At 37.8% G+C, this 25,249-nt stretch overlaps 1 protein-coding gene across 3 annotated transcripts in view; it reads right to left on the bottom strand.

The window, feature by feature from the left end:
• Positions 1 to 19,766, bottom strand: part of LOC127451802 (limb region 1 protein homolog) — a 67,631-nt gene extending 47,865 nt beyond the window's left edge. For 2 of the 3 annotated variants that reach the window (XM_051716770.1, XM_051716751.1), the window contains exons 1-5: positions 19,562 to 19,759; positions 11,469 to 11,541; positions 7,564 to 7,603; positions 5,822 to 5,961; positions 4,801 to 4,904 (exon numbers count right to left, since the gene is read on the bottom strand). In XM_051716770.1, coding sequence (XP_051572730.1) covers positions 4,801 to 4,904; positions 5,822 to 5,961; positions 7,564 to 7,603; positions 11,469 to 11,541; positions 19,562 to 19,624 — 420 coding nt within the window. In that variant the 5' untranslated portion in view covers positions 19,625 to 19,759. Of the gene's footprint in view, positions 1 to 4,800; positions 4,905 to 5,821; positions 5,962 to 7,563; positions 7,604 to 11,468; positions 11,542 to 19,561 lie in introns of all 3 variants that reach the window. The other variant, XM_051716762.1, reaches the window with a different exon arrangement.
• Positions 19,767 to 25,249: the final 5,483 nt, after the last annotated feature.

Here is a 25,249-nt window from a genome sequence, read left to right as displayed (position 1 = left end):
GTCCTATTGTGGACAGGCTACAAAGGAGAAGACTGACACACACACACACACACACACACACACACACACACACACACACACAGGTACATGGTCAGACACAATTTTTAGCATCTTCAAGTTTCATTTGATTCCTAATGAGCCAGTTCCACTGGCGGCCAGAAGTTTGGAATAATGTACAGATTTTGCTCTTATGGAAAAAAATTGGTACTTTTATTCATCAAAGTGGCATTCAACTGATCACAATGTATAGTCAGGACATTACTAACGTGAAAAATTATTATTACAGTTTGAAAAAAAAAATTCAAAGTGTTCTCATCAAAAAATCCTCCACGTGCAGCAATGACAGCTTTGCAGATCCTTGGCATTCTAGCTGTCAGTTTGTCCAGATACTCAGGTGACATTTCACCCCACACTTCCTGTATCACTTGCCATAGATGTGGCTGTCTTGTCTGGCACTTCTCACGCACCTTACAGTCTAGCTGATCCCACAAAAGCTCAATGGGATTAAGATCCATAACACTCTTTTCCAATTATCTGTTGTCCAATGTCTGTGTTTCTTTGCCCACTCTAACATTTTCTTTTTGTTTTTCTGTTTCAAAAGTGGCTTTTTCTTTGCAATTCTTCCCATAAGGCCTGCACCCCTGAGTCTTCTCTTTACTGTTGTACATGAAACTGGTGTTGAGCGGGTAGAATTCAATGAAGCTGTCAGCTGAGGACATGTGAGGCGTCTATTTCTCAAACTAGAGACTCTGATGTACTTATCCTCTTGTTTAGTTGTACATCTGGTCCTTCCACATCTCTTTCTGTCCTTGTTAGAGCCATTCATCCTTTGTCTTTGAAGACTGTAGTGAACACCATTGTATGAAATCTTCAGTTTTTTGGTAATTTCAAGCATTGTATAGACTTCATTCCTCAAAACAATGATTGACTGACGAGTTTCTGTTTCTTTTTTGCCATTTTTGACCTAATATTGACCTTAAGACATGCCAGTCTATTGCATACTGTGGCAACTCAAAAACAAACACAAAGACAATGTTAAGATTAATTTAACAAACCAAATAGCTTTCAGCAGTGTTTGATATAATGGAAAGTGATTTTCTAGTACCAAATTAGCAATTTAGCATGATTACTCAAGGATAAGGTGTTGGAGTGATGGCTGCTGGAAATGGGGCCTGTCTAGATTTGATCAAAAATGACTTTTTTCAAATAGTGATGGGGCTGTTTTTTACATCAGTAATGTCCTGACTATACTTTGTGATCAGTTGAATGACACTTTGGTGAATTAAAGTACCAATTTCCTTTTTAAACAGCAAAATCTGTACATTATTCCAAACTTTTGGCCGACAGTGTAAGTGATGTTCATTTGCATCATTTTAACCAATATATCTCACTAGTCTTATTCTCAAATGCATGGTAAAGAGTTATAATAAGACTATAAGCACAACCTCAGAGGTTTAGATGCCACTGATTGAGGCATCAAGATCAGCCTAACAGAAATCATAACACTGCCATCTGTTGGATAAAATCAGAACTGCAGTCCCATTGCACTACATCTTGCTTCCCATCCAACATAGCATTATGAAGGTTTTGTGTACATTTTTCAACTATGGCATCCTGTCAAAGATAAATACACAACACTGAAGGGCCATGAAAAAAAAAAAAGCATTAATGGACACCTTCATTCCCCACAGAGTGCTATGCAACATATTATTGTCGGTTTTGTTTATTACATTTGATGAAGTACTAACGCAAACACTGGCTCATAAAAAGCACCAGTTACAGCTTACACAACCTTTTAACAAACTACCCAGTTTCATTTCCTCCAGTTACTGACTGTAATATACCATATATACGTCCCTGTTTAACCATCTAATGTGGAGACTGGTACAAGCAGGTCATTTGACTTTATACTTTAAAAGAAAACATGAAATCTTGCTTTTATGGGCTTCTGCGGTTGACGACTTAACCCTTCCCTGCATCAGCAGGGGGCTTTCATACAAGCGGCAGTTTCCGATCATTTCCTCTCTCTTGCTACACACACACACACACACACACACACACACACACACACTCTGCCAGCTATTCCGAGACGTGTAGGCCAACATAAAGCAGTGCTTCCCTCTCTTCCGTCTTTCTGGTTGATCAATGGGCAGAAACAGTCATGGTGCAAAGGAGAGAAAATGAAGCAGTATGCTTCACTCCCGTACAAATGAGCGTAGCCCTCATAAACTACAGTAACTAGCAACTAATCTTTATGTACCTTTGCCAAGAGGGACATAAACCAGGAGTGATTTCAAACTGTGAGACTAAGATAGAGGGCAACCTGATGCATTCCCTCCCACCCTTTCATTTTTATCTGCAGACTCTATTGTGATGGCCTGTGTTTGCTGGTTTATAGTCTCTATTAGAACCAGTGACAGCCATTCTTTGAGTAGCTAATGACAAAGTTAAATGAGCTGTACAATTAAGGCCATTCTGCTTTTGAAGTTTTACATTATCTGGGGTAGGATAGTGGGCAAAATAACAAGGGTCACACATAATAGTGTATGCCTGTGAGTGGGTAAGTAAGAGTGTGCATCCAAGGTATATGGGAGCATTGGTTTGTACAAATGCGTGAAAATGGTTTCAATGTTTCATCTTTAAGTAGACATGCATGTCAGAAAATATAAACCCTCTGAGATCATATATTGGGACCACGCATATGTGGGCCAGTGTTCTTAGATACTTGGTCTGTTCCAAAACCTAGTGAGCTGCATCTAGAGGCAGCAATTTAAAATATCATAAGCATGCATCCAATGCAAAGGATGTTCTAAAAGGGAGGTATCTTAATTATGCTGCTTCCTAAGATATCTCACTTTGGCCAAATTCTATGGTATCATCGTATGTATCCTTCCCTGGGTAGGCGATCCAAAAATGCACCGTGATGAGCTCGGTGGAAAAAAAAATTCCAATATAGCAGATGAAGGGGGAAAAATTTGTATTATAAATATACTTATAATCCATTCAATACTGTAAAATATTGATAAAAGATAAGTTTAATATGATAGAAAATGGAATGTGTGTGTGCTTTGCGCATTTATGCTCAGTATCGCGACGTTCCTCTCATGTCATCTGTTTTGAAATCAGTTTTGAGTCGAGTCTCCTGTGCGCTCTGCGTAAGGAGCACTATTTGAATGACACGTGGAGCTGCTATCTATAAAGAGCGTTCCAAATTGGTCTCTTATCAGGCTCCATTTCAGTTAGGATGCTGCAAGGACAGGTGTCTAATTAGGCAGGAGATAGCAAGGCAGCTCACTAAGTTGTGGAATAGACCCAGAGTGTATATGATTTTTAACTTCATGCATGAGCAAGTGTGTGTGTGTTTGTGTGTGTGTGTGTGTTGGGTGGTTTACGAGGACATTTTTTTAGGTTACAAACTGATAATCACAAGGGTATTATGCTACAAATGTGGTTTGAGGACATTTCTAGTGTCCCCATAATTCAAATCAATTTAAAAACAGCATTTTTTTTATTGTTTTTTTAAATGTAAAAATGCAGAAAGTTCTTTGTGAGGGTTAGGTTTAGGGGTAGCGTTAGGGGATAGAATCAATAGTACGTACAGCATAAAAATCATTATGTCTATGGACAGTCCTCATAAGGATAGCCGCACCAACATGGTGTGTGTGTGTTTGTGTGTGTGTGTTTGTGTGTGTGTGTGTGTGTTTACGAGATGAGATCAAAAGACAGGGTTAGGACTGGGTATTGATACAGATTTCCCGATTCAATTTGATTACTATTCACAAGCTCTCGATTCGATTCCGATCACGATTCGATATCAATTCATATGGGTACATTTCTGTTACAGTGTCCATTCTGCTTACACATAAAATAAATTCTCTCTCATCTAATGCTCTTAATTATAAAGGAATCTTTTAGGCCAGTGTTTCTCAATCCTGTCCTTGAGTACCACTAACTCTACACATTTTGGATGTCTCCCTTATTTGACCTACTCAATTAAGATTAAGGGGCATTCTACTAATGAGCTAATCAGTAGAATCAGGTGTGTTGGATAAAGGAGACATCCAAAATGTATTAGTGGTACTCCAGGAAAAGAATGAGAAACACTGTTCTAGGCAACCCTTCTAGGTAAAATTCGAAAATATAAATTTTTACAAATTATATTTTATCATTAGTTTTGATCAAATTGCTCACATTTTAGCTTTTACATTTTTTTCAAATTCAGTCTCTTCCATTCACTTATGTCTTGAAATTTCATATTATGTTGCATATATATTTTTATTACATTTTTAGTGTTTACTTGCATTATTGTTTACTTGTGTACTGTCTCTTTAAGACTAGCGGCATCAGCCAGTAAACACATATAACAAGAGAAGATGCGCGTGGTTTCTTTAGCGCATCCATGTGTGATTAGTATTAAATGTTTTTTGTGAATAGTGAATTTCTATGGCATCTGTAACTGAAAACTATTGCGTTTGAACGATGCTGCATCCACGCCCCTTGGTGTTAGTGCAACTCCAAGACAACGTGAACAAGAATTTAATGAGTGCACCTTTAATAATATATGTCTTGAAAACAAGACTAACATTTTTTGTCTCCTTGGACTTTATGCAAACACAAGAATATAAACACAAAACCTCATGCTTGCAGAACACTCACAAACCATGGACAATTTGGTTTGATTGACGGTTGAATCAAAACAAAACAACATTTATAACGTGAAAATCTCATTTTCAAATTAATGTTGAGTAAAACGGCTTCTAAAAATATTGAACATCTGTTAAGAGTGTTTGAACTTCATACCTTTTTTGAACCTGCAAAGCCTTCAGACTCCAAAAAGAAAAAGGCAAAAGGCATCAGCACAAAGAGACAGAGATTTGAGAAGAGGGAAACCAGGTTCCACAGGCCTAAAGGAGAGAAAGCAATCCAATCATCCAAAGGTTATTAATAACTTAGCTCATCAATAACATTTTTATAATAACAGCATATGGAAAACACAGTGTGATTTAAGCTACAGTATAAATGTATTGTATGAAATGAAGTTAAGCACTGGCCGATCCTTAATAACTGATATAATTACCTAATCAAAACTTCTAGCCTTTTATTTTTCAAAATGTCAAGCACTACCATGTGAAACAAAAAAACCTGTTCTCATGTAAGTATAAGAGGGAAACTGTCAGCACAAGTAAGAAACACTGACACCACCTTGTGGCCATGACTAAAACAAAGGAAAAAATCATTCAGGGAAAATTGGCTTTTTGGAAAAAAATAGCATAGAACACATTAACATAAAATCTATTCTATGAATGTACCCACTTACAAATCTGTACATCAATGTACACGGAACAGCCATGGAAACATGTCACAAACCAAAATATGAATGTTATTTCAGTGATGTGTCTTGCATGACTTTTATTTACAATTGTGTGGCACACTAAACTAGCTTGTGGAGAGCAGTGATTTCAACATGTTTCTGTTGAACACAACAGACTATAGATTGGTGGGGTATACATCCATACAATAATGATCAACTTTTTTTTTTCCTTTTTTTTTTTTAAGTTGATTTAGCCACAAAAAATTCTGTTTTGTCCCAGTCCTATTTTAGTAAACATTTTGTCTTGCTTTGGAAACATCTAGCTTTACTTTAGATTGAAAGTATCCAAATGCCCTGACAACCTGTTTTGTTCACAGATCTGACATCTATCCCTCTAAGAGGAGATCTGATCTTTGCTCATTACTTAGCTACACAAAACTAGACTTGTGAAGTTAGGATTAACATCAACCAATATGTGAAAAGGAAAGAGAGGAAAGGGCTAATACTGACCATGGATGAGTGATCCATTGAGCCACTGTATGTAGTAGTTCTTGGGAAGGGAGAGCAGGATCTCATTACTGATTATAGAGAATGGCAAGAGGAGGACGGCCCCTCCAGACACTGCCAATGTGAATGTACACAGGTACATACTGGGGTTGGAAAAAAAGAAGAAAAAAAATATATATATGGAAGGTATGGCAAAGAAATTGAAAAAGACAGGAAATGTGAACTGTCAGTAAAAAGAGTATGTGTATATATATATTTTGTACATTATGTTAATGACTTTTTAAATCACTGACTTTCGCTCTCTTTAGGTTTAAGATCATATTCTATTAATATGATATAACATGAAGAAAATACAAGTGATTATAGTTCATTAAAGTGATAGTTCTCCCAAAAATGAAAATTCTCTCATTTATTCACCCTCATGCCATCCTAGATGTGTATGACTTTCTTCCTTCTGCAAACACAAATGAAGATTTTTAGAAGAATAGCTCAGCTCTGTAGGTCCATACAATGCAAGTTAATGGTGCCAGAACTTTGAAGGTCCAAAAATCACAAAGACTCCAGTGGTTTAATCCATGTCTTCAGAAGCAATATGATAAGTGTGGGTGAGAACAGATAAATATTGAAGTCCTTTTTTAATATAAAATCTCCTCCCTGCCCAGTAGGTTAGGTTTAGAGAAGTACAAAGAACACCAAAAACAGAAGAAGAATGTGAAAGTGAAAGTGGATATTTATCATAAAAAAGGACTTAAATATTTATGTTCACGCCCACACCTATCATATCACTTCTGAAGACATAGATTTAACCACTGGAGTCTTATAGATTTCTTCTATGCTGCCTTTATGTGCTTTTTGGACCTTCAAAATTCTGCCCACCATTTACTTGCATTGTGTGGACCTAAAGAGCTGAGATATTCTTCTAAAAATATTTGTTCATTTTCAGCAGAAGAAAGTTATACACATCTGGTATGGCATGAGGGTGAAAAAATGATGAGAGAATTTTCATTTTTGAGCGAACTATCCTTTTAAAGGAATATTCCGGGTTCATTACAAGTTAAGCCCAAATCAACAACATTTGTGGCATAATGTTGATTACCACAAAAATGTATTTAGATGAAAACTGAGGTTACGGTGAGGCACTTACAATGGAAGTGAATGGGGTCAATTTTTGGAGGGTTTAAGGCAGAAGCTTTTAATGAAGCTTGTATGAACTTTATAATTTTATAAAAGCACTTTCATTAATTATTCTGTAAAACACGATTATTATTTGATCTGTAAAGTTGTTTAAATCGTTTTTGCGGGATTGCAGGGTTTATAGTGTTTTGTCATCATTGCAACGAAGTTGTAAAAACGGATATAACTTTACACAGAAAAGGTTAGTAGGCGATTTTATCACACTGAAATCATGTTAACAGCCATATTGTTTGTCTTTTGGCAATACTTTTGAAACAGTGAGTATTTTAACATTTACAAATTAGCCCCATTCACCAAGATTTTTTTTTTTTTAAGAAAAGGAGAGGCATCAAAATAAATTTTTGTTGTGATCAACATTATGCCACAAATGCTGAGCTTCACTTGTATTGAACCCGAAATATTCCATTAATGAATAGAAAAACATTAAATAACAAAATGCAAAAATAAAATGTTATTGATTTTGAGTCACATAAAACTTGCTCCTTTTATGATTCCATAAAAATGATGGCCCTAATAATTATGTCAGATATGGTTAGTATGGGAAAACTCACGATATTCTGTTGACAATGGCATCCTCATCTTCCTGGTCATCTGTTGGCACAAGACAGCAAAGTCAAATCAACCAATATACCATAGACAGATTACTAAAAGTATATGACTTGCTGCATTACACAAACAAATCAGAGCTTTCATTAAGGTTAGGCTGTGTTCATGTCATGCTCTTAGTGCTGTGATGCTCTGAAAATCTCTTTCCAAGAAGTGCCAGTCAACTGTTTGTTTCTAGAGTAAAGTTCTTTATTGTAAACTTGCAACACAAAATTGCAGATTACATGGTTTTCAAATAAACAGATGAGACGTGACAGATGGTTTCATAAATGTAAAGCATTATCTCGATTCATTTACCTGAAAGCTGCATGAAAACAATACTGGTTAATAATAAATCACAAACATGTAAATAAACATTTATAATAATACAGCAAGATGGTGGCTGTCAAGAATCAAAAGGGGGTTGGGGAGTATTGGGGAGTATATAACAAACACAATGGATGGAGAGTAAAGGAGCAATAAAAATGTGAGAGAGAACAAAGAAAGTATAGAAAAGCTTTGCTCTAAACTAATTACACAAATAGCAGTTAACTCAATTTCAAATGAATTTTCAGACCCATGAAAGTCCTGGCCTGAGGTAAAATCTTCTCAGCTTATCTATACTGTTATTGAGACAGGGACAGCCTAGCTTCTCCTGTGATTGACACTCTCCACGGGTGTTAGCTGACATTAGTCAAGCTACTTTTAAATGTCTAGAGGTGACCTGCTTAAGTACTATTATTGTCCTCATAAAACCGTTTGTGTCAGGGAGGTTAGAGGAGGTGGCACTGCTTTACAGCACTGTGTTCTGGATGCTACTCATCGGAATTTGTATTCCCTAAAGATAAAGTGTGGTTTGAGTAACAAAAGGTGTATACCTCTTCTATTAAAATTGAACAAGCAAACAAACTTCCTTAAAATAAAATTGTTACTTTGTCAACTAGGAATTTGAGTTCCTAGTTGAAGCTTAAAAGGTCATATATCACCCTCGAAAGTCAAACATGACTGGTTTTAAAGGATTAGTTGATCCAAAATGGTAAATTCTGACATTATTGACTAACCATCATGTCGTTCCAAACACATATGACATTCTATCTTCCGTGGAACACAAAACGATAAATAAAAAAAACTAATTGTAATGGTCGCTTTTTTCCATGCAATTACAATGAAAAGGGACTGAGGTTCCCAAGCTTCAAAAAAGACACAAAAGCACCATACAAGTATCATGAAAGTATAATTAGAGTGGTCCATAGCAGTGGTTCTCAACAAGGGGGCCGTGGACCACGGAAGGGCTTCAGCAAACAGGAGGGACGAGGCCTACAAATGTTGCCTTGTTCACTGGGAAACCTTGGAGTCAAAAATTTTGAGAACCAATAGTCCATAGGACTCGTGCACTATATTCCAATTCTTCTGAAGCCATATAATAGTTTTGTGTAAGGATCAGACAAAAAAATTAAAAGGTACACTCTTTCATTTTGTGTTTATGCTGCACTGACTTGATAAGTGCAAGTGTTCAGTTACCAGTGTTATTGTAAAAATTAACTATTCCCAGTCAGCATTGCTTGAGTTCCAAGTTAACAATCCAGTTCACAAAACCGGTCTGAATGATTTGTACACAATTTGTTCCTTGCACAAAGCTATTATGTCATATGACTACAGAACACTTGGAAAACACCACACAAGTCATATGCATCGCTTTGAGTCGCTTGTTGATGCTCAAAAAAGTGATCACACTTTAGATAAATGTAATTTGGGGGTTAGTCAGATTAATCAAGATACAGTTAAAAACTTTATGTTGAAAGCTTTTCTAAATACACTGCAGCCCCTGGTGTGTCGCACGTGTCCAGTGCATACCATCCTTGAGTCACAGGGTGCTCTGGAACGCTGTCACCAGACATTAAAATCTATATTGCGAAAACTTACATTTAGATTTATTCATTTAGCAAATGCTTTTATCCAAAGGGACTTACAAAATGAGGAAAGAAACAGCATAAGCGATTCAACTTAAGGAGACGTTAACATGAAAAGTGCTGCATTACAAGTTTCAAATGTATTAGCAAAGAGTTTTTGAGCAGGGTTAAGTTCTCATGGAAAAGTAGTCTTTAGACATCCTTTGAAGACAGAGGGAGTCTGCTTTACGGATGGTATTGAGAAGGCCGTTTCACCATCGATGTACAATGAAGCCAAAAGTCCGGGAAAGTGATTTGATGCCTCTTTCTCATTCGCGGACCACATCCTTCTGGTGAGAGCGTAGCTCTGCAGGAATGATTGTACGTAAGCTTGAGCAGACCCAGTGAATGTTTTGTATCCCAACATCAGAGCCCTGAACTTGATACATGCAGCAACCGGCAGACAGTGTAGAGACAAGGAGGGGTGTAACATGCACTCTCGTGGGTTCGTTGAAGACAAGCCGTGCTGCTGCAATCTAGATCATTTGCAGAGGCCTGATTGAGCATGCAGGAAGGCCGGTTAATAGAGCATTACAGTAATCCAGTCTAGATATGAAAAGAGACTGAACGAGGAGTTGTGTGGCATGATCAGAGAGGAAGGGTCTTATCTTCCTGATGTTGTAGAGTGCAAAGATCGGGTTTTTGAGATGTGGTCTGTGAAGTTGAGTTGGCCGTTGATGGTTACCCCCAAGTTTCTGACCGTTTTGGATGGTGCTCTTGCAGATGAGCCCAGATGAACGGTGATGTTGTGCTCAAAAATAGGGTTGGCTGGAAAGACAAGGAGCTCGGTCTTCACTAGGTTGAGTTGAAGGTGGTATTTCCTTCATCCAGGTCAAGATGTGTACGATGTACGATGTCTATGTGGGTTCTACCTCCACTCCTGTTGTGGTTTATACAGATCACAATCCGCCGTTTTCCTAACCTGAATGTAAAATTATAACCAGCGCTTGATGCGTTGGGCTTTGATGGCTCAAAAATATAATCTCAATATTCGAAAAAAACGAAAACACAAAACAAAAACAAAAAACGTTTCAGATGCCCTCTCAAGATGGCACTGTTAATGTCTGCATTTTTTATAATTTTTGTATTTTGTGAAATCTTTGTTTCTTGCTTAACCATTTTTCTCTATCCAGAACCTGTCGGAAAGCAGGTTCTTCTTTTAGGTGGGGTAGTGTTACGGTCTGAGACCTTGGTCTGGAGTTGTATCTTTCATTCTCTTTATCTCGCTCGTTCGTTCTCTCTCTCTCTCTCTCTCTCAGTGTGTATGGGTGTGTGTTTGTTCTTTTAGGTCCACCTTTGCTCACCTGCGACTCAACTGCTCGTCAGAGCTCAGTTGGTTGAGTGTTTGTTTTCTTTTGTCGAGTTTATTTCCTATGTTTTGAACTTGTTCTTGAGTTAGTATAATTGGTCATTTTCTATTTTCTTTTCTACCAGCCAGTGTTGCTGACTTGTAGAGTTTCAGGTATTTAAGTTGTTTATTCAGATCATGTGTTTGTGTTAATTGTTACATGTTTAGTGCAGTGTTAATTTTTCCTTAATTTCTTTATGCTGCGTGTTTTTCCCTTTAGGTTTGCTTTCTAATTTGCATTGGGTACTGAATAATGTTAATTTTATTTTGTATCAAAGTTGCACATTCCTTTTTTACTTTACCTTCCCCTTTACTGACACTGAGTTAATAGGGGTTCATAACAGTCCCTATGGGGACTAACTGTATAGAAAAACAGCGACCAGTACAATTCTATTGTTGTGTTCCATGACAACACTTGTCAGTGCAAAGTTCTACTAAATAATACTTCTGCTACACTCTAAAAGTGTTATCTCCCCCTGGTTGAAAAGCGTAATTATTAGAAGAAAAAAAAAAAGACATGTTACATATTCCAACATTTCCAATGCAAAAACAGGTTTGGATCTGTCATTCTTACCGCTTTTCCTCTTGTAGCGTGTGATGATGCAGTATGATACAATGTACAGTATTGCAAACAGGAGGAAGCAGATCTAGAAAGACAGAAAGAGATAAAGAAACATTTTAACATTATAAACTCTCATACACATGCTACCTGTTAAATGAAAACAGATGACAAAGCTAAAAATGTATAGTGCCTAAAGAATGAGCATCTTATCAACATGTGAAAAGGAATGCAATAGACTGAAAATTTTAACCAAAGTAAGAGTTTATGTCCAGAAATATACTGTATTTATTATGTTAAGAATTAATTCTTGCTTGTATCCATTCCAAACTACAGTATTTTGGAAGTAACAGCACAGGAGATAAAGTACGACATCCGCATAAAAAAAATGATATACCTGTATATAATCTATAAAGCTGTATAGCCATGTTATATGGCATGAATCAGCAGAGTGTCCAGGACACTGGGGTGTATTTTGAGATGACAGACTGATGGATTGGTATATGTAAACATACCAGTCATGCTTGAACTTTAACTCATATTACACCTTGCTTGTAGCGTAACAGAACTACAGAGCACTGAATCAGAGTTCAGCATTACCAGATATGAGAGCATAGCTATGCAAAGTTGATGCAATAAACATTGCTTCAAAAAATAACTAATAATACATTAACAAGCATATTTCATATATATTTTATTGTGACTACTAACTGTTGTTCAGCTATGATTTTTAAAAACCACCTTCTTTTTTGGCCATCAGTCAACCAATACTCTGTGAACATCGCAGGGTCAAAGGTTATTCAACTGAGCTGAGTGGTCAGTAACAGAGACTCAAATTTATTTCAGTTGACAAAAAGTGGTGTTGTCCAAGTGGCAGATTAGTTAAAGGGATAGGATTGTTTACCCAAAAATCGAAAACTCTATCAGCATTTACTCACCCTCATGTTATTCCAATCCCATATGACGTTCTTTCTACTGTGGAACACAAAAGGAGATGTTGGCCACAGTCACCATACACTTCTATTGTATATTGTATTGTATTGTATTTAGGCTTACATTCCGCCTAACATCTCCTTTTGTGTTCAAATGCTTTTGGGTGTCAAGTGGTAAATAATGACAGAATTTTAATTTTTGGGTAAACTGTTCCTTTAATTCTGTAATTAGTAGTCATCAATTTCCACCAGTTTGACTCATTTAGGACGATTTGTGAAACACTTGTGAACATAATATGCTGTCATTACCCCATTAACAAGGTAATCAGCCAATCATATTGCATGGGTGTAGCTCAGGGCTCAAAAATAACAATGGCCCGATGGCCGGGGTTCTTAAGAGGCAAGTTATGTTTAACTCGACACCCAGTCTTAAAAACATAACACTCATATTGCAAGATGCCGAAAAAATAGTGAGAAGCAATGCAACGGCCAAAATGTCTGATTGACGCATGTGATAGACCAACAGTTAAAAAACAGAAGAACAAAAGGAGCTTGTCCAGTGTCCATTGTCATGACAACCTTTTTTCTAGTCACATATGCATAAGAATCAACACATAATGTACACTCAAAAAAAGGATTTTAGCAGGTTGTTCAGTTTACTTTATGAAAATGAACTAAAGCAAAACAACTTTAGAACATTTTGTGATGTTATGATTTCATTCCATTCTATCCAATTAAATTTGTAAAACTGACATTTACTTAATTCATTTGAGTTTAGACTACATGAATACTTTTTGTAGCATTGATGAAACTGGGCAGGGGACTTCCATTTTCCAGCATGCTTTGCATGGGACTGGATTGGGTGAAAACATTTTGAAATTAAGTTTTATTTTATGCATTTTTGAGTAAGAGGAGAATATGAGGGGATTTGTTAATGTTTAATGTAATGTTATATTGGTATTTAAAAAGAGTGTCTGTTAGGTCGGAGCTTTGGCCATACAATCTCCATCTCGCTGGACGAGCCGAGATTCTCCGTGTTCCACCGAGCACACTAACGGATCCGAAGGATACCGCCGAGCAATCTGCGTTTCTCCCTTTTGCCTGCAGAAGTGAAGAAAGAAGATTTCTCTTCCTTCTTCAATCGAGTCGACTTCACTGATTTCCCCACCAACCCACCGAATCAGCCGACATACTGCCCACCGGCAGAGCGAGGAAACGGCCTCCCGTCATCATCCGAGCTTCGAGGAACCGAGCCGGAGTCAAACAACGGACGAACACACATTCTACCCACGTCCTCACATGACTTAAGAGGTTTATGTCTGGGCAGAGATAGATTATTATAGTGTTATTCTTGTGTATCAAGGTTATTGCTTGTACAGTTTACAGACTGCCGAGTCCGCTCATTGCCGTTAATAATACTCAAGGTATTATTGTAAATTACTGTTACCACGAATGAGATTTGCTGAGTTGTCTTCCAACCATGTTGGGCTGTTTGTGCATTTCCGCCATCGCAGGTGAGACCGGCACACTGAGTTTATCCATTAAATAACCTACGACCGCGGTGGACGGATTACAAGCCGTTCACCGTGTCTCTGAGTGATAAAACTAATGGTTGCCTTCTCTCCCACGATCGCTAAAACCGGCTTCGATGCCATCACTCTGTTCTCTCTCTCTCATACTAACCACACACACACACGACCCCTCACACTCGCACATACATTTGGCGAACATATAACTTAGCGATAGAGCCCAGCTTTGTCGCTAAGTTATTGTACCAGCCATGTGTTAAACGAGCAGACGCCATTCTCCACCCACATTCGCGGCCACATTCTCTGGCCGGAAACCTCACGTGACGTACACTCCACGAGAGCCACACCCGCCATTTTGTGCTCTCCTTCTCTCCTTACACACACACACACCCCTACCCTCCTCTCATGTATTATAGGCTTATCTGTAACCATATCTAATCATATTACTGTTTAGTTTGTAGTTGGAAGTCAGAAGTTTATTGACTGCATTGTGTTGATTATTAATTGATATTACTGCATAAATAAACTTTGTTATACTTTAAAGAGAAGAGTTTTGGTATTGTTCTGCATGCACCTGTGTCAAGGGCTGGCAGAGGATGCCAGTGCTCGGATTCAAGCCTTCATTGTTTTCCTTTTGAATGTCCCTTTGGATGTTGACTTTCCTAAGAGAATGATCCTCTACTGAGACTTCTATACTGTCTGGTTATTAGTCTCTGATTCCAGGGTGGTGCCCTGGCGATATTAATTCTTATTAATATTCTAATGATTTTCATAATTAAAAGTTATCTTTGATGATTGTTGATTTGAAGGATTAATAAGCTAATGTTAATTCTAATCAATGTTCTACTGATTTTAATAATTATCTTTGATAATAATTAATATTCTATTGAATTTGATAACTGATAGTTATATTTGATGATTGTTGATTTCAAGGATTAAAAAGTTAATGTTGATTCTAATCAATGTTTTATTGATTTTAATAATTAATAATTATCTTTGATCATTAATTATTGCTAATAACCAAACCCACTCCTGAACGAAGTGCCCAACAGGGGGTTACCAATGTGGTGAAGACTGACACGTGCTTAGGTTGAGGATGGACTCTCACTTTCAAATTATAATTGATTATATAATTGAGGGCTCTATAAGCAGTTGCTATCACATAAGAAAATTACTTAATTTAATTTGACGAACCTAATAAAGTTGAGTTAATACTACTATTGGGTCAGTCCATCTCAAGTGGTCCAATACAGGTTGCTTGACCATTTTAAAATTTTCCTATTTTGTTTAATTTTTTTTTTTTTTTTTGAGCGATTACCTCTATGTATTGGTATTGCAAAACCACCATTTTTTTATTTTATTTTACTTGGTTTAACCATGATGGCCATCTTTGTGTCATGGCACATGACAAATTTAGGTTATACAGCTGTTTACGGAAACCTCAATATCTCAGCTCAGGATGGTCCAAGCTCCTTGGAACAAAAACTGATCTCTAGAGCACATTACAAGGTAAGTGTTCTTGCTCTTGTTCTTGTTCCTTAGACTTAGAACTTAAGTCCTAATGTAATGCTCAAGATTGCTCAAAGTTCCACTTTTAAGGTCCATTTATAATGGGAAGGGTTCGAGTTTCAGTCTTAATTTTTTTAGGGGGTACCTAGGTAAGTATAATGTGCATGCCATGCAGAACATTTCAGGTTAGAGACTTCTCTTGTTTTGTTTTTTTGTTTTCTTTATGGGGGTGAGAGTGTAATTTTTTTACAATTCCCCTCACTTTCGGTTTGAATATCTCTGGTGGGGGACCAGATTGGAACCTGACATTTTCACAGAAATAAGTCCTCTATAGTAGCATTCTGCTGTAATTCAACTGGTTACAGAGCTAGGGCTAGTAGAAATCTGGGGCAACCCCTACTTTATTCATGCATTTTGAGATATGAACAGATGTAATAAGTATAACAAATAACAAAAATGAACAGTATTTTACATGTTTACATGTACATGTTTTAGCCATACCACCCTGCAGCCCTCGCCTGGTTGCCCACTAAAGCTAAGCAGGGTTGAGCCTGGCCAGTACCTGGATGGGAGACCTCCTGGGGAAAACTAAGGTTGCTGCTGGAAGAGGTATTAGGGAGGCCAGCAGGGGATACTCACCCTGCAGTCTGTGTGGGTCCTAATGCACCAGTATAGTGACGGGGACACTATCCTGTAAAAAAGCACTGGTCATTAAAAAATCCCAGGGCACTTCTCGTAAAGAGTAGGGGTATAACCCCGGTGTCCTGGCCAAATTCCCCCCATTGGCCCTTATCTATCATGGCCTCCTAATAATCTCCATCTCTGAATTGGCTACATCACCCTATTCTCCACCAATAGCTGGTGTGTGGTGAGCGTTCTGGCGCACGATGGCAGGTGGATGCTGCACACTGGTGGTGGTTGAGGAGAGTCCCCCTATAGTATGTAAAGCGCTCTGAGTGCCTAGAAAAGCGCTATATAAATGTAAGGAATTATTATTATTATCTTGAACATTATATTAGGACTTAAGTTCTAAGTCTAAGGAACAAGAATGTGCAAAATGTTTATATATGTACCTTGTAATGTGCTCTAGAGATCAGTTTTTGTTCAAAGGAGCTAGGACCATCCTGAGCCGAGACATTGAGGTTTCCGTAAACAGCTGTATAACCAAAATGTATCATGTGCCATGACACAAAGATGGCCGTCATGGTTAAACCAAGTAAAATAAAACAAAAACAAAAACTGGTGGTTTTGCAATACCAATACATTGAGGTAATCACTCAAAAAAAAAATAATAATAATTAGGAAAATTAAAAATGGTCAAGCAACCAACTTAACAATTATTGGACCACTTGAGATGGACTGACCCCATTGTACATTGATTTGACCTAATCCAACAAAATTATGATGGCTGAATGAAACTGACTCAGGTTACGTTTACACGACAATGATGTACTAAAAACGGAAAAGTTTTTCCTTTGCGTTTTTGAAAAGTTTCGCATACAGATGACAACGTTGTCAAAACGATCCCCGTTCACACGGATCTGCGAAAACGACTAAAAACACTGTATTATACATGCCAGACCAGTAGTTGGCGATGTCACTTTGTAAAGAAACACTATGCACCTGCGCGCATAAGCATTCTTCCACAGAGCGGTGAATACAAACAATGAAGATGGCGATCGCTGGTGGTAGTAGTGATGCAGTAAATCTACACTTTGCTGGAGAAGCGTCAATAAATTCAAAATCTTGAGCAGCACAAACACAGTCCTGTATTCCGCATTGTAGTTTGAATGTCTCGCGCGCATGGCTATAGACTGAACTCTCAAGATTATGCAATAAACTCTGCTCATTTTTACTATCACTTCATCTCCTGCCTTCTTCTGTATTCCCCCCGCTGACTCTTGGGCTGGTAGGAGAGTAAGTTAACATAACAAGCTGTTGATGTTGACTGGTTTTGGATATCAGACAGAACTCTGATATATGGATATCATCTGACGGAGAGAGAGGTCTTGTGTACACTGGATCTAACATGCATTTTCACTACCTCATATTTTCATAGTCTAAGCATATCATTGAATACTGTACATGGCATCACATCTCTGTCTATAGGCTATATACATAAGCGGTGGGTGAATGAATTGCAGGGTAAAGGTACATCAAATTAAATTAAATAAATAAATAACATTTAAAATACAAATAAGTTTTTCCCATCTGAATCCATACACACATTTCAAGATTTTCAAATTGCAGGTTCTGCCTAATGTACAATGTTCACACTCCATACAAAACACTTCAAATGAATAAATTGTTATTGTTATTTGCACAATGCCTATCAATCCATCACTTTATATAACACGTAATACGCGTGAGCATGACGTCATCGTTTTCACAAATTCGCATTTTTGTATGTTTACACGGAGACGATAACGACATCGTTTTCAAAAACGTGCACTTTGAAACCCGTTTTCAAAAGTTTGCATTTTCAGGCCCCAAAACGGTGTTGTCGTGTAAACGAACAGCCAAAACACATTAAAAAAATTCCATTTTTAGTTGAGAAAGTTTTTTACAAGCAATTTAATTTCTTTCAGATTAAGTAAGGTTAATGACTTTTTTGTGTAACTAATTTGTGTGTGTGTGTGTTTGTGTGTGTGTGTGTAAACATTCAAGCTTGTGATAGATTGTTTCATGCAATTATTCCTGTGTTAATACATTTATATTGCTGTGAAATGGACCTTTTTGAATTAATTATTTGTTTATCTTGGGTTTAAGAATTTAATTTACGCAGTGTACTGTATGTAGTTACATCTACTTCTGTATAATTTATTATTACAAATTATAAACATTAGGGATGCACCGATCCAATACCTGGATCGGTATCGGCTCCGATACTGACGTTTTTAAATGGATCGGGTATTGGTCCGACGAGCCCGATCCAAATCCGATACTGTGTGTTAGTCATGTTCGTTACTGTTAAGCTCCAAAAAAATGAAATAAAAGAACCATAAAAACACAATTAAAGTAGTTCATATGACTCGTGCATTTTATTCAAAGCCACTTGAAGACGTGCGATAGCTCTGTGAATCACAAAAGGCTTTGTTTAATAAGTAAATATATAAAATGCACGTGCAGCTCCAGTGCGTCAGTGAATGGCGCTGCTCTGTTTACACACATCCGTGGCTATTTTTAGCCTTCACAGCGGTGCGCAATATTTGAGCACTACTCACGAACAACATCTCAGATGTAGATGCTCAATAGTTAAGTTCACTTATAATATGCATTTAGAATGGCATTTAGAATTTGAATAAGAAGTGAATTAAACTACTGTGAACTTGCCTACAAACACATACAGGACTTCCTGGAAAGTTTAGAATGTCAAAATAAAAGTGTGAGGGTTTAAAACTTAAAGGTGCACGATTGAGATATATTACTATATATTACTATATATTACTATTATAATATATTATTATTATTATCAATTCTTTACAAATTATAATAATATTTAAGTTGAATGGGTTACTCTTGCTTGATTTGATTATTGGGGGGGGGGTTACCTCTCACCCATCCCCCCCGGATTCTACGCCCCTGCTCATTACATCCAAACACCCAAAATAAACACTACAAACCTGCAATGCTCATATATACACCAGCAACAGTAAACAAGCTTTCAGAGTAGAACAGTTATGATTAAAATGAAAGCAGCTGGATAAAAACAGTTAGTCTTTGGCAATCTGTCTTGTCTGTCCATAAATGTCTTTGTCTAGTCAGTAAACACTACGCCTGCATTAATCCTACAGTTGTAGGTGTAAACAGTGCGTCAGTATGAAAACACTTCAGGGCAGCCACAGAGCACAATCTATATGTTCAGTAATAGATTAATAACAAATCACTTTTTTCAATTTTGCTTTATAACTTATAATAGCCACAGAAAAGAATACAGATCTCAATATGTGTAGGTAACTCCAAGCTAACAGGCTAGCTAACTAACCTAACTGTTTCCACAAATAAATTGTCCACAATTTTCAATTAAAGTACGTTCATTCAGTATCCCAGTGAGGAAGCGGATTTGTGAGGCTAAATAGAGAACATAGTTCGCAGTTTGGCCAATGTGTTGTCTTCTTCTCAGTCTCTCTGTACTCACGATGTACTCGCGCACTTGGCTGTGGAAATTCTGCTCTCTGATCGTCACATCGTCTTCTTCCATCCTTCATATTGCAGAAACACATTCATTAGCAACGCATACTTGTGACGAGTCCATTCACTGTAAGAGAAACTGCCTCTATAAATCTGAACAGAGTTTGACTCACTGTCACTGACAGCAGTCCCGTCTCAGCATCAAATAAACAATCAAAACGCAGTCAAAATATATTGCGTCATCATTCCGCGACACACCTGCAGGGCGCGTTCACAGACTCGCATGTTCACAGGTTTAGTATACCTTCAAGGGCTCATATGTTTATAAAATAGCTCATTAACAATATATAACTCATACACGTATCTGTGGACTAGAACATACAACAACAAAAAAGAAAATTAAACTTGTGCCCCTAATTGTCCATGTAGGCTATTTTTTCTGCTGTAATGATGAAGCTACTTAATTTTGTGATTGCAGAACTTTTAAAATCTGTATGTTCTTTAATAAACACAACAGTTACTAAAGGGAGTTGTATTAAAATAAGAAATTGGATGTCAGTTAACTGCTGTACATCTTGATTTTAGCACTTTTATCACTTTTATTAAATTGTATTATTGTAATATAAATGTTTTTATTATTATTATTATTATTATTATTATTAAGTCATTTGGTGACCCCCTTGTAAGTTCAGTTTGCTGAGCTCCAGTCCCCTGGTTGAGAACCACTATGTGATTTACATATTCAATCACATTAAAAATCTAACGTATGGAGGGCCAAATAAAACATATAAAATAATTAAATAAATATTTTATAAAAAAACAAATGCATAATGAAGACGCTAAAACTATAAATTAATTAAATAAACATTTAATCCCGAAATAAATAAATAAATGCCCCTCATATTTAATTTTAGCACTAGTTTGTGTCCATTTTTATTTTAGCCATATCATTGGTAACCCTTAAAATGAAAAGTAACGAAGCTTGTGCTTATCAAAAATAAACTATTTTTTATTTAAGCACAAGCTTTGTGTCTTTCCATTTTTAGGATTACTAGTACTGGACTGTCACTCAACAACAGTGATTAGCGTTTTTGCTTTTTTTAAATACATTTTTTATTAGTGAGTTTAGGCGTGTGTGTGTTTTTTTCACACCACATCTATGGCTGAGCTTGGTGCAATAAGAGATTTGCAGATTTAAGTTGCCAACCAAAATGCTGACAATCACTTAATTGAGTGACATGCAGATAGCCGCAACTGAAAATAATGAAAAGACATGAAGCTCATGCTTAAATGAAAATAAATCCAGTGATAATGCAAAAATTTAAATGGATGCAAACTAGTGCTTATATTAAATACAAGGGACAATAATTTTATACAATAATTTATTTAGTAATTTAAAGACGAATTTGTTTTTATTTGTTATAGTTTTTTTAACAGTTCATTATGCATTTAATGATTTATTTAAATATTTATTTCATGATTTAATTTAGAGTAATTTGGCCCTCCATACTAACATCCAATCTTATGTTTTCCGATTACACTGATTGATATGTAAGAATTAGATCCTTCAGAATTGGTGTACAGCATTGTTCAGTTATTGACAGATTATCCTGGGGGTGCAAGCCATAGCTTTTAGAACTAAAGACTTATACACTGTATAATAATAATAATGGTAACATTTTACAATAAGATTCTATTCATTAACATTAGTTAATGCATTAGGTATCATGAACAAACAATAATCAATATATGTTTTACAGCATTTATGAATCTTTGTTAATGTTAGTTAATAAAATTACAATTGTTCATTAGTTTATGTTAGTTCATAGTGCATTAATAATGTTAACATATACCATGTTTTCATTTAAAAAAAACTGTATTACTATATGTTGGATTTAACATTAAGCAAGATTAATAAATGCTGTAAAATTATTGTTCATTGTTAGTTAATGTCAACTAATGTTGTTAACTAATGGCTATATTGTGTCTTCTGTTATTTTCCTTAAAAAAAAAATTTGTTTGTTCACAACTAAGCTGCAAATTCTTTGGCAATACAAGTACAATTATTTGCCATGTCAAGGAAAGCACAATAAAATATACTGTATACTGTATGTAGTCCACTTCACAATTCTACTCCAGCTCAGTAGATGGTGTAAAGTAAATTAATTCTACTTTATCAACTGCTAGAACAACAAAAGATGCAACCTCATCAATGGCCACCTCCAGACTGTATATGTGTTTCAGGCCCAATAAATCTTTTGTGTGATATTTTTCGATTTTCAGTCTGTAAACACCTAACCATTAAAATATATAGAAATTATATGTAAGTGAAACATTTTGAAAATATTTTTTCCAAATATATATAGGATATTAAAATGAATAAATGTCTATTTTTCCAGCCTGTTGTATTAGTATTTATTTATCACCCCTTATTTATTTTAGATACAGTTCCTATATATTGTTATTTACACAGGGCAAATATACTATTTATCAAATCTACTTTTATTACGTATTGTATTGTAACAGATTAAAGTCTGAATTGAAGTTAAGGCTATAGGGATGTTGCATTTATGTGTGTGTAATACATTCTGTCATTTGGGACTTGCCGTAGGCAAGAGAGGGATGGGCATAAGCATGAGGTTACTGTTGGTCCCTGCAGGACATGTGGTTGAGATGTGGGAAAATTAAAAGTGTGCACCGTTCATGGAACTTCTGAGTCTCGTTTTCATTATTTTATTATTCAAAAGTGTTTAGGCGAACCCGATGCAGAAGCTTGGTTACATTGGTGGCAGCGGTTTTATTTTGGAAAAGTTGAATTAGTGTTTTAGAGTGTTCTGGTGGGTGTTAAACTAGTTAGCATAACTTCAAAAGTTTATGAAAGGGCATGAAAGTAGCTCTTAACTGTTTGGAGGACGAGAATCACAGAGTGAGCCGCAGCGGCACAGATGAGTGGAGTAGAGCGCGCTCCCCGTCACGTGAGTCAGGTCAGTGCTGCTGTCAGGGGCGTGCTTGCCGTATGCAGACATATGAGACGCAGAGAGGCCGCTCATCTCAAAGAAAACCGTTTATGGAGTTTAATCATGCTTACTGTGACACTACAATTGGGTACTGAAACATGGCAACACGTTTTTCATGTGGTGAGAGAAGCGACGCAGTCCGTATTGTTGGGATGGGATTTTTTAGTGAAAAATCATGCCCTGCTGGACATTAGTCATGCTAAGCTGCAGTTATGGGACGTTTCCATTCCACTTCTTGCCAGCAAAGACTTTGTCCCGACATGCTGCAATGTGTCTCTGGCAACAAATATGACATTTCCGCCCCTCAGTGAGTCAATTGTGCCTGTTAAGATTGGTTTGCTTAGCGTGGTCCAAGGGTCTAGTGACTTTGTGGGGTATTTGGAACCTAATGTGTCTGATTCGGCCGGCCTGGTTGTGGCGCACACACTCACTAACATGCACAATGGACTAACTAAGGATCGGATTTTGAATCCTACTGGACAGGACATTTCTATAAAACAGGTGACGCACCTGGGCGAGTTTTATTCTGTAGCTGATTCCGATATTCAGCCTATTAAGCAGGACCCAGGTGAAAGGGCCGTTCCTAGCCCCTGTGATGCAGCTCCTCCCATATCTTTAAGTGAGTCGCCAATTTCAACACCAGACAAAGGGAAACTCTCGTCGCTGTTGCAGGAGTACAGCGACATCTTCAACTCCTCAGGGCAGAATACGGGAAAATGCACGTTGGTGCAGCATTATATCAGAACAGGAGAACAGGCCCCTATTAAGCAGCAGGCATACCGTACATCACCTGAGAAGTGAGCTGAGATAGAGAGGCAAGTGGCGGGCCTGCTAGCTGATGGCATCATCGAGGAAAGCTTTAGCCCCTGGGCATCGCCAGTCGTGCTTGTAAAAAAGAAATGTGGTGCCTGGAGTTTTTGTGTGGACTATAGACATCTGAACAGTGTCACTATCCAGGACTCTCACACTCTGCCGCGCGTGGATGACACACTGGATGCATTAGCGGGCTCCAGATGGTTCAGCACGTTGGATTTCTGTAATGGCTACTGGCAGGTGGAGGTGGCCGAGCAAGACAGAGAAAAAACGGCCTTTACTACTGCGCTTCATGCCGATGGGACTTTCCAACTCCCCCACCACTTTTCAGCGGATGATGGAGCTAGTGCTAAGAGGGCTCCCATGGCACATTTGCATGGTGTTCCTGGACGATATTTTGATTTATAGTGGAACATTTGAAGTACATTTAACCCATCTGAAAGAGGTGGTTTCTAGAATACGATCGGCAGGTTTGAAATTGAACCCCAGAAAATGCCACCTGGCCAGGGATCATGTGGTATTCTTGGGTCATGTCGTTTCAGAGAAAGGTCTTCAGCCTGACCCGAGAAACACAGAAAAGGTTAGAAATTGGCCAGTTCCACAGTCTTCCTCCAAGATTAGAGCATTTGTGGGACTGTGTTCATACTATCGACATTTTGTCAAGGACTTTTTAAAACATGCAGCTCCGTTGAACCAGCTGGTTGGCAAAAATGTGCCTTTTGTGTGGAGTATCGATTGTGACAACTCATTTAACTATTTGAAGGGAGTGCTGTCTTTGGCTCCCATGGTGACACTGCCGGACTTCAAAGCACCTTTCGAAGTTTACACTGACACCTCTAAGTGGGCTGTTGGTGCTGTGCTTGCACAGGAAAAAGGTGGACTTGAGTATGTAGTGGCCTATACCAGCCGTGCGTTGAATGCAACACAGAGACGTTGGTCCACATTTGACTGGGAGTTATGGGCTATCATGTGGGCAGTGAGGGAATTTAGACACTATCTTGGACTCTCCTCATTCACCATAATTATGGATCATCGCCCACTCTTAGCGCTATGGCGTATGTCCATTGAGAATGACCTAACGGGCAGAAGGGCTAGATGGCTCTTGGAATTGAACCCGCTGAATTGGGTCGTTGTGCACAAAAAGGACAATCAGAACAAAAACACTGATGCACTGTCCCGCCTTCTGGTGACACCAGGCCTGAAGGACATTGAGACGGTAGTCGAAGTAGTACGGGACGTGAATGTGGTGAGTGCTGAACAATCAAATAATGACATGTCTTTTTCCACTGAGACCGCTGAGGTGGCTGAGAAAGAGACTGTGACTAACTCATCCTTCAGTGAGGACAACATAATGAGCCTGTCTGATTTATCATATGATGCAGCGGACACTATTATTATGCAACAGAACGATCCAGATATTGACATGGTACGGCACTGGGTAGAGCGATCACAAAGGCCTCCTAGGAGACTACTGGCAGGTACATCTCAGAGTTTACGAAAATATTGAACTGAGTTTAACCGCCTCTCTATTATAAATGGACTGTTGTGTCGCTCCGTTTCCTGTCCCCTCACAGGTGACCCTGTTGCTCAAGTTGTAGTCCCTCCTGCTCTTAAACATGACAGTATTTGCAGCTTCACGAGGCTCCAACCATTGCTCATTTTTCTCCAGAGCGAGCGTGGAAACGGGCAAGGAGTTTTTGCTACTGGCCGTCTTTGTTTAAGGACATCAAAACATGGTGCGAGCAGTGCATGGCGTGCAAAACTCGTCATAAGCCTGTCCCTATTCATCAAGCACCCATGGGTGGGTCCCTGGCAATGCAGACTTTTGAGAGAGTTGCGATGGACATTTTAGAACTGCCAATGAT

Source organism: Myxocyprinus asiaticus, chromosome 2 (assembly GCF_019703515.2).
Source record: "Myxocyprinus asiaticus isolate MX2 ecotype Aquarium Trade chromosome 2, UBuf_Myxa_2, whole genome shotgun sequence".
NCBI classification, from domain to species: Eukaryota; Metazoa; Chordata; class Actinopteri; order Cypriniformes; family Catostomidae; genus Myxocyprinus; species Myxocyprinus asiaticus.
This window is presented reverse-complemented; position numbering and strand designations above follow the sequence as displayed.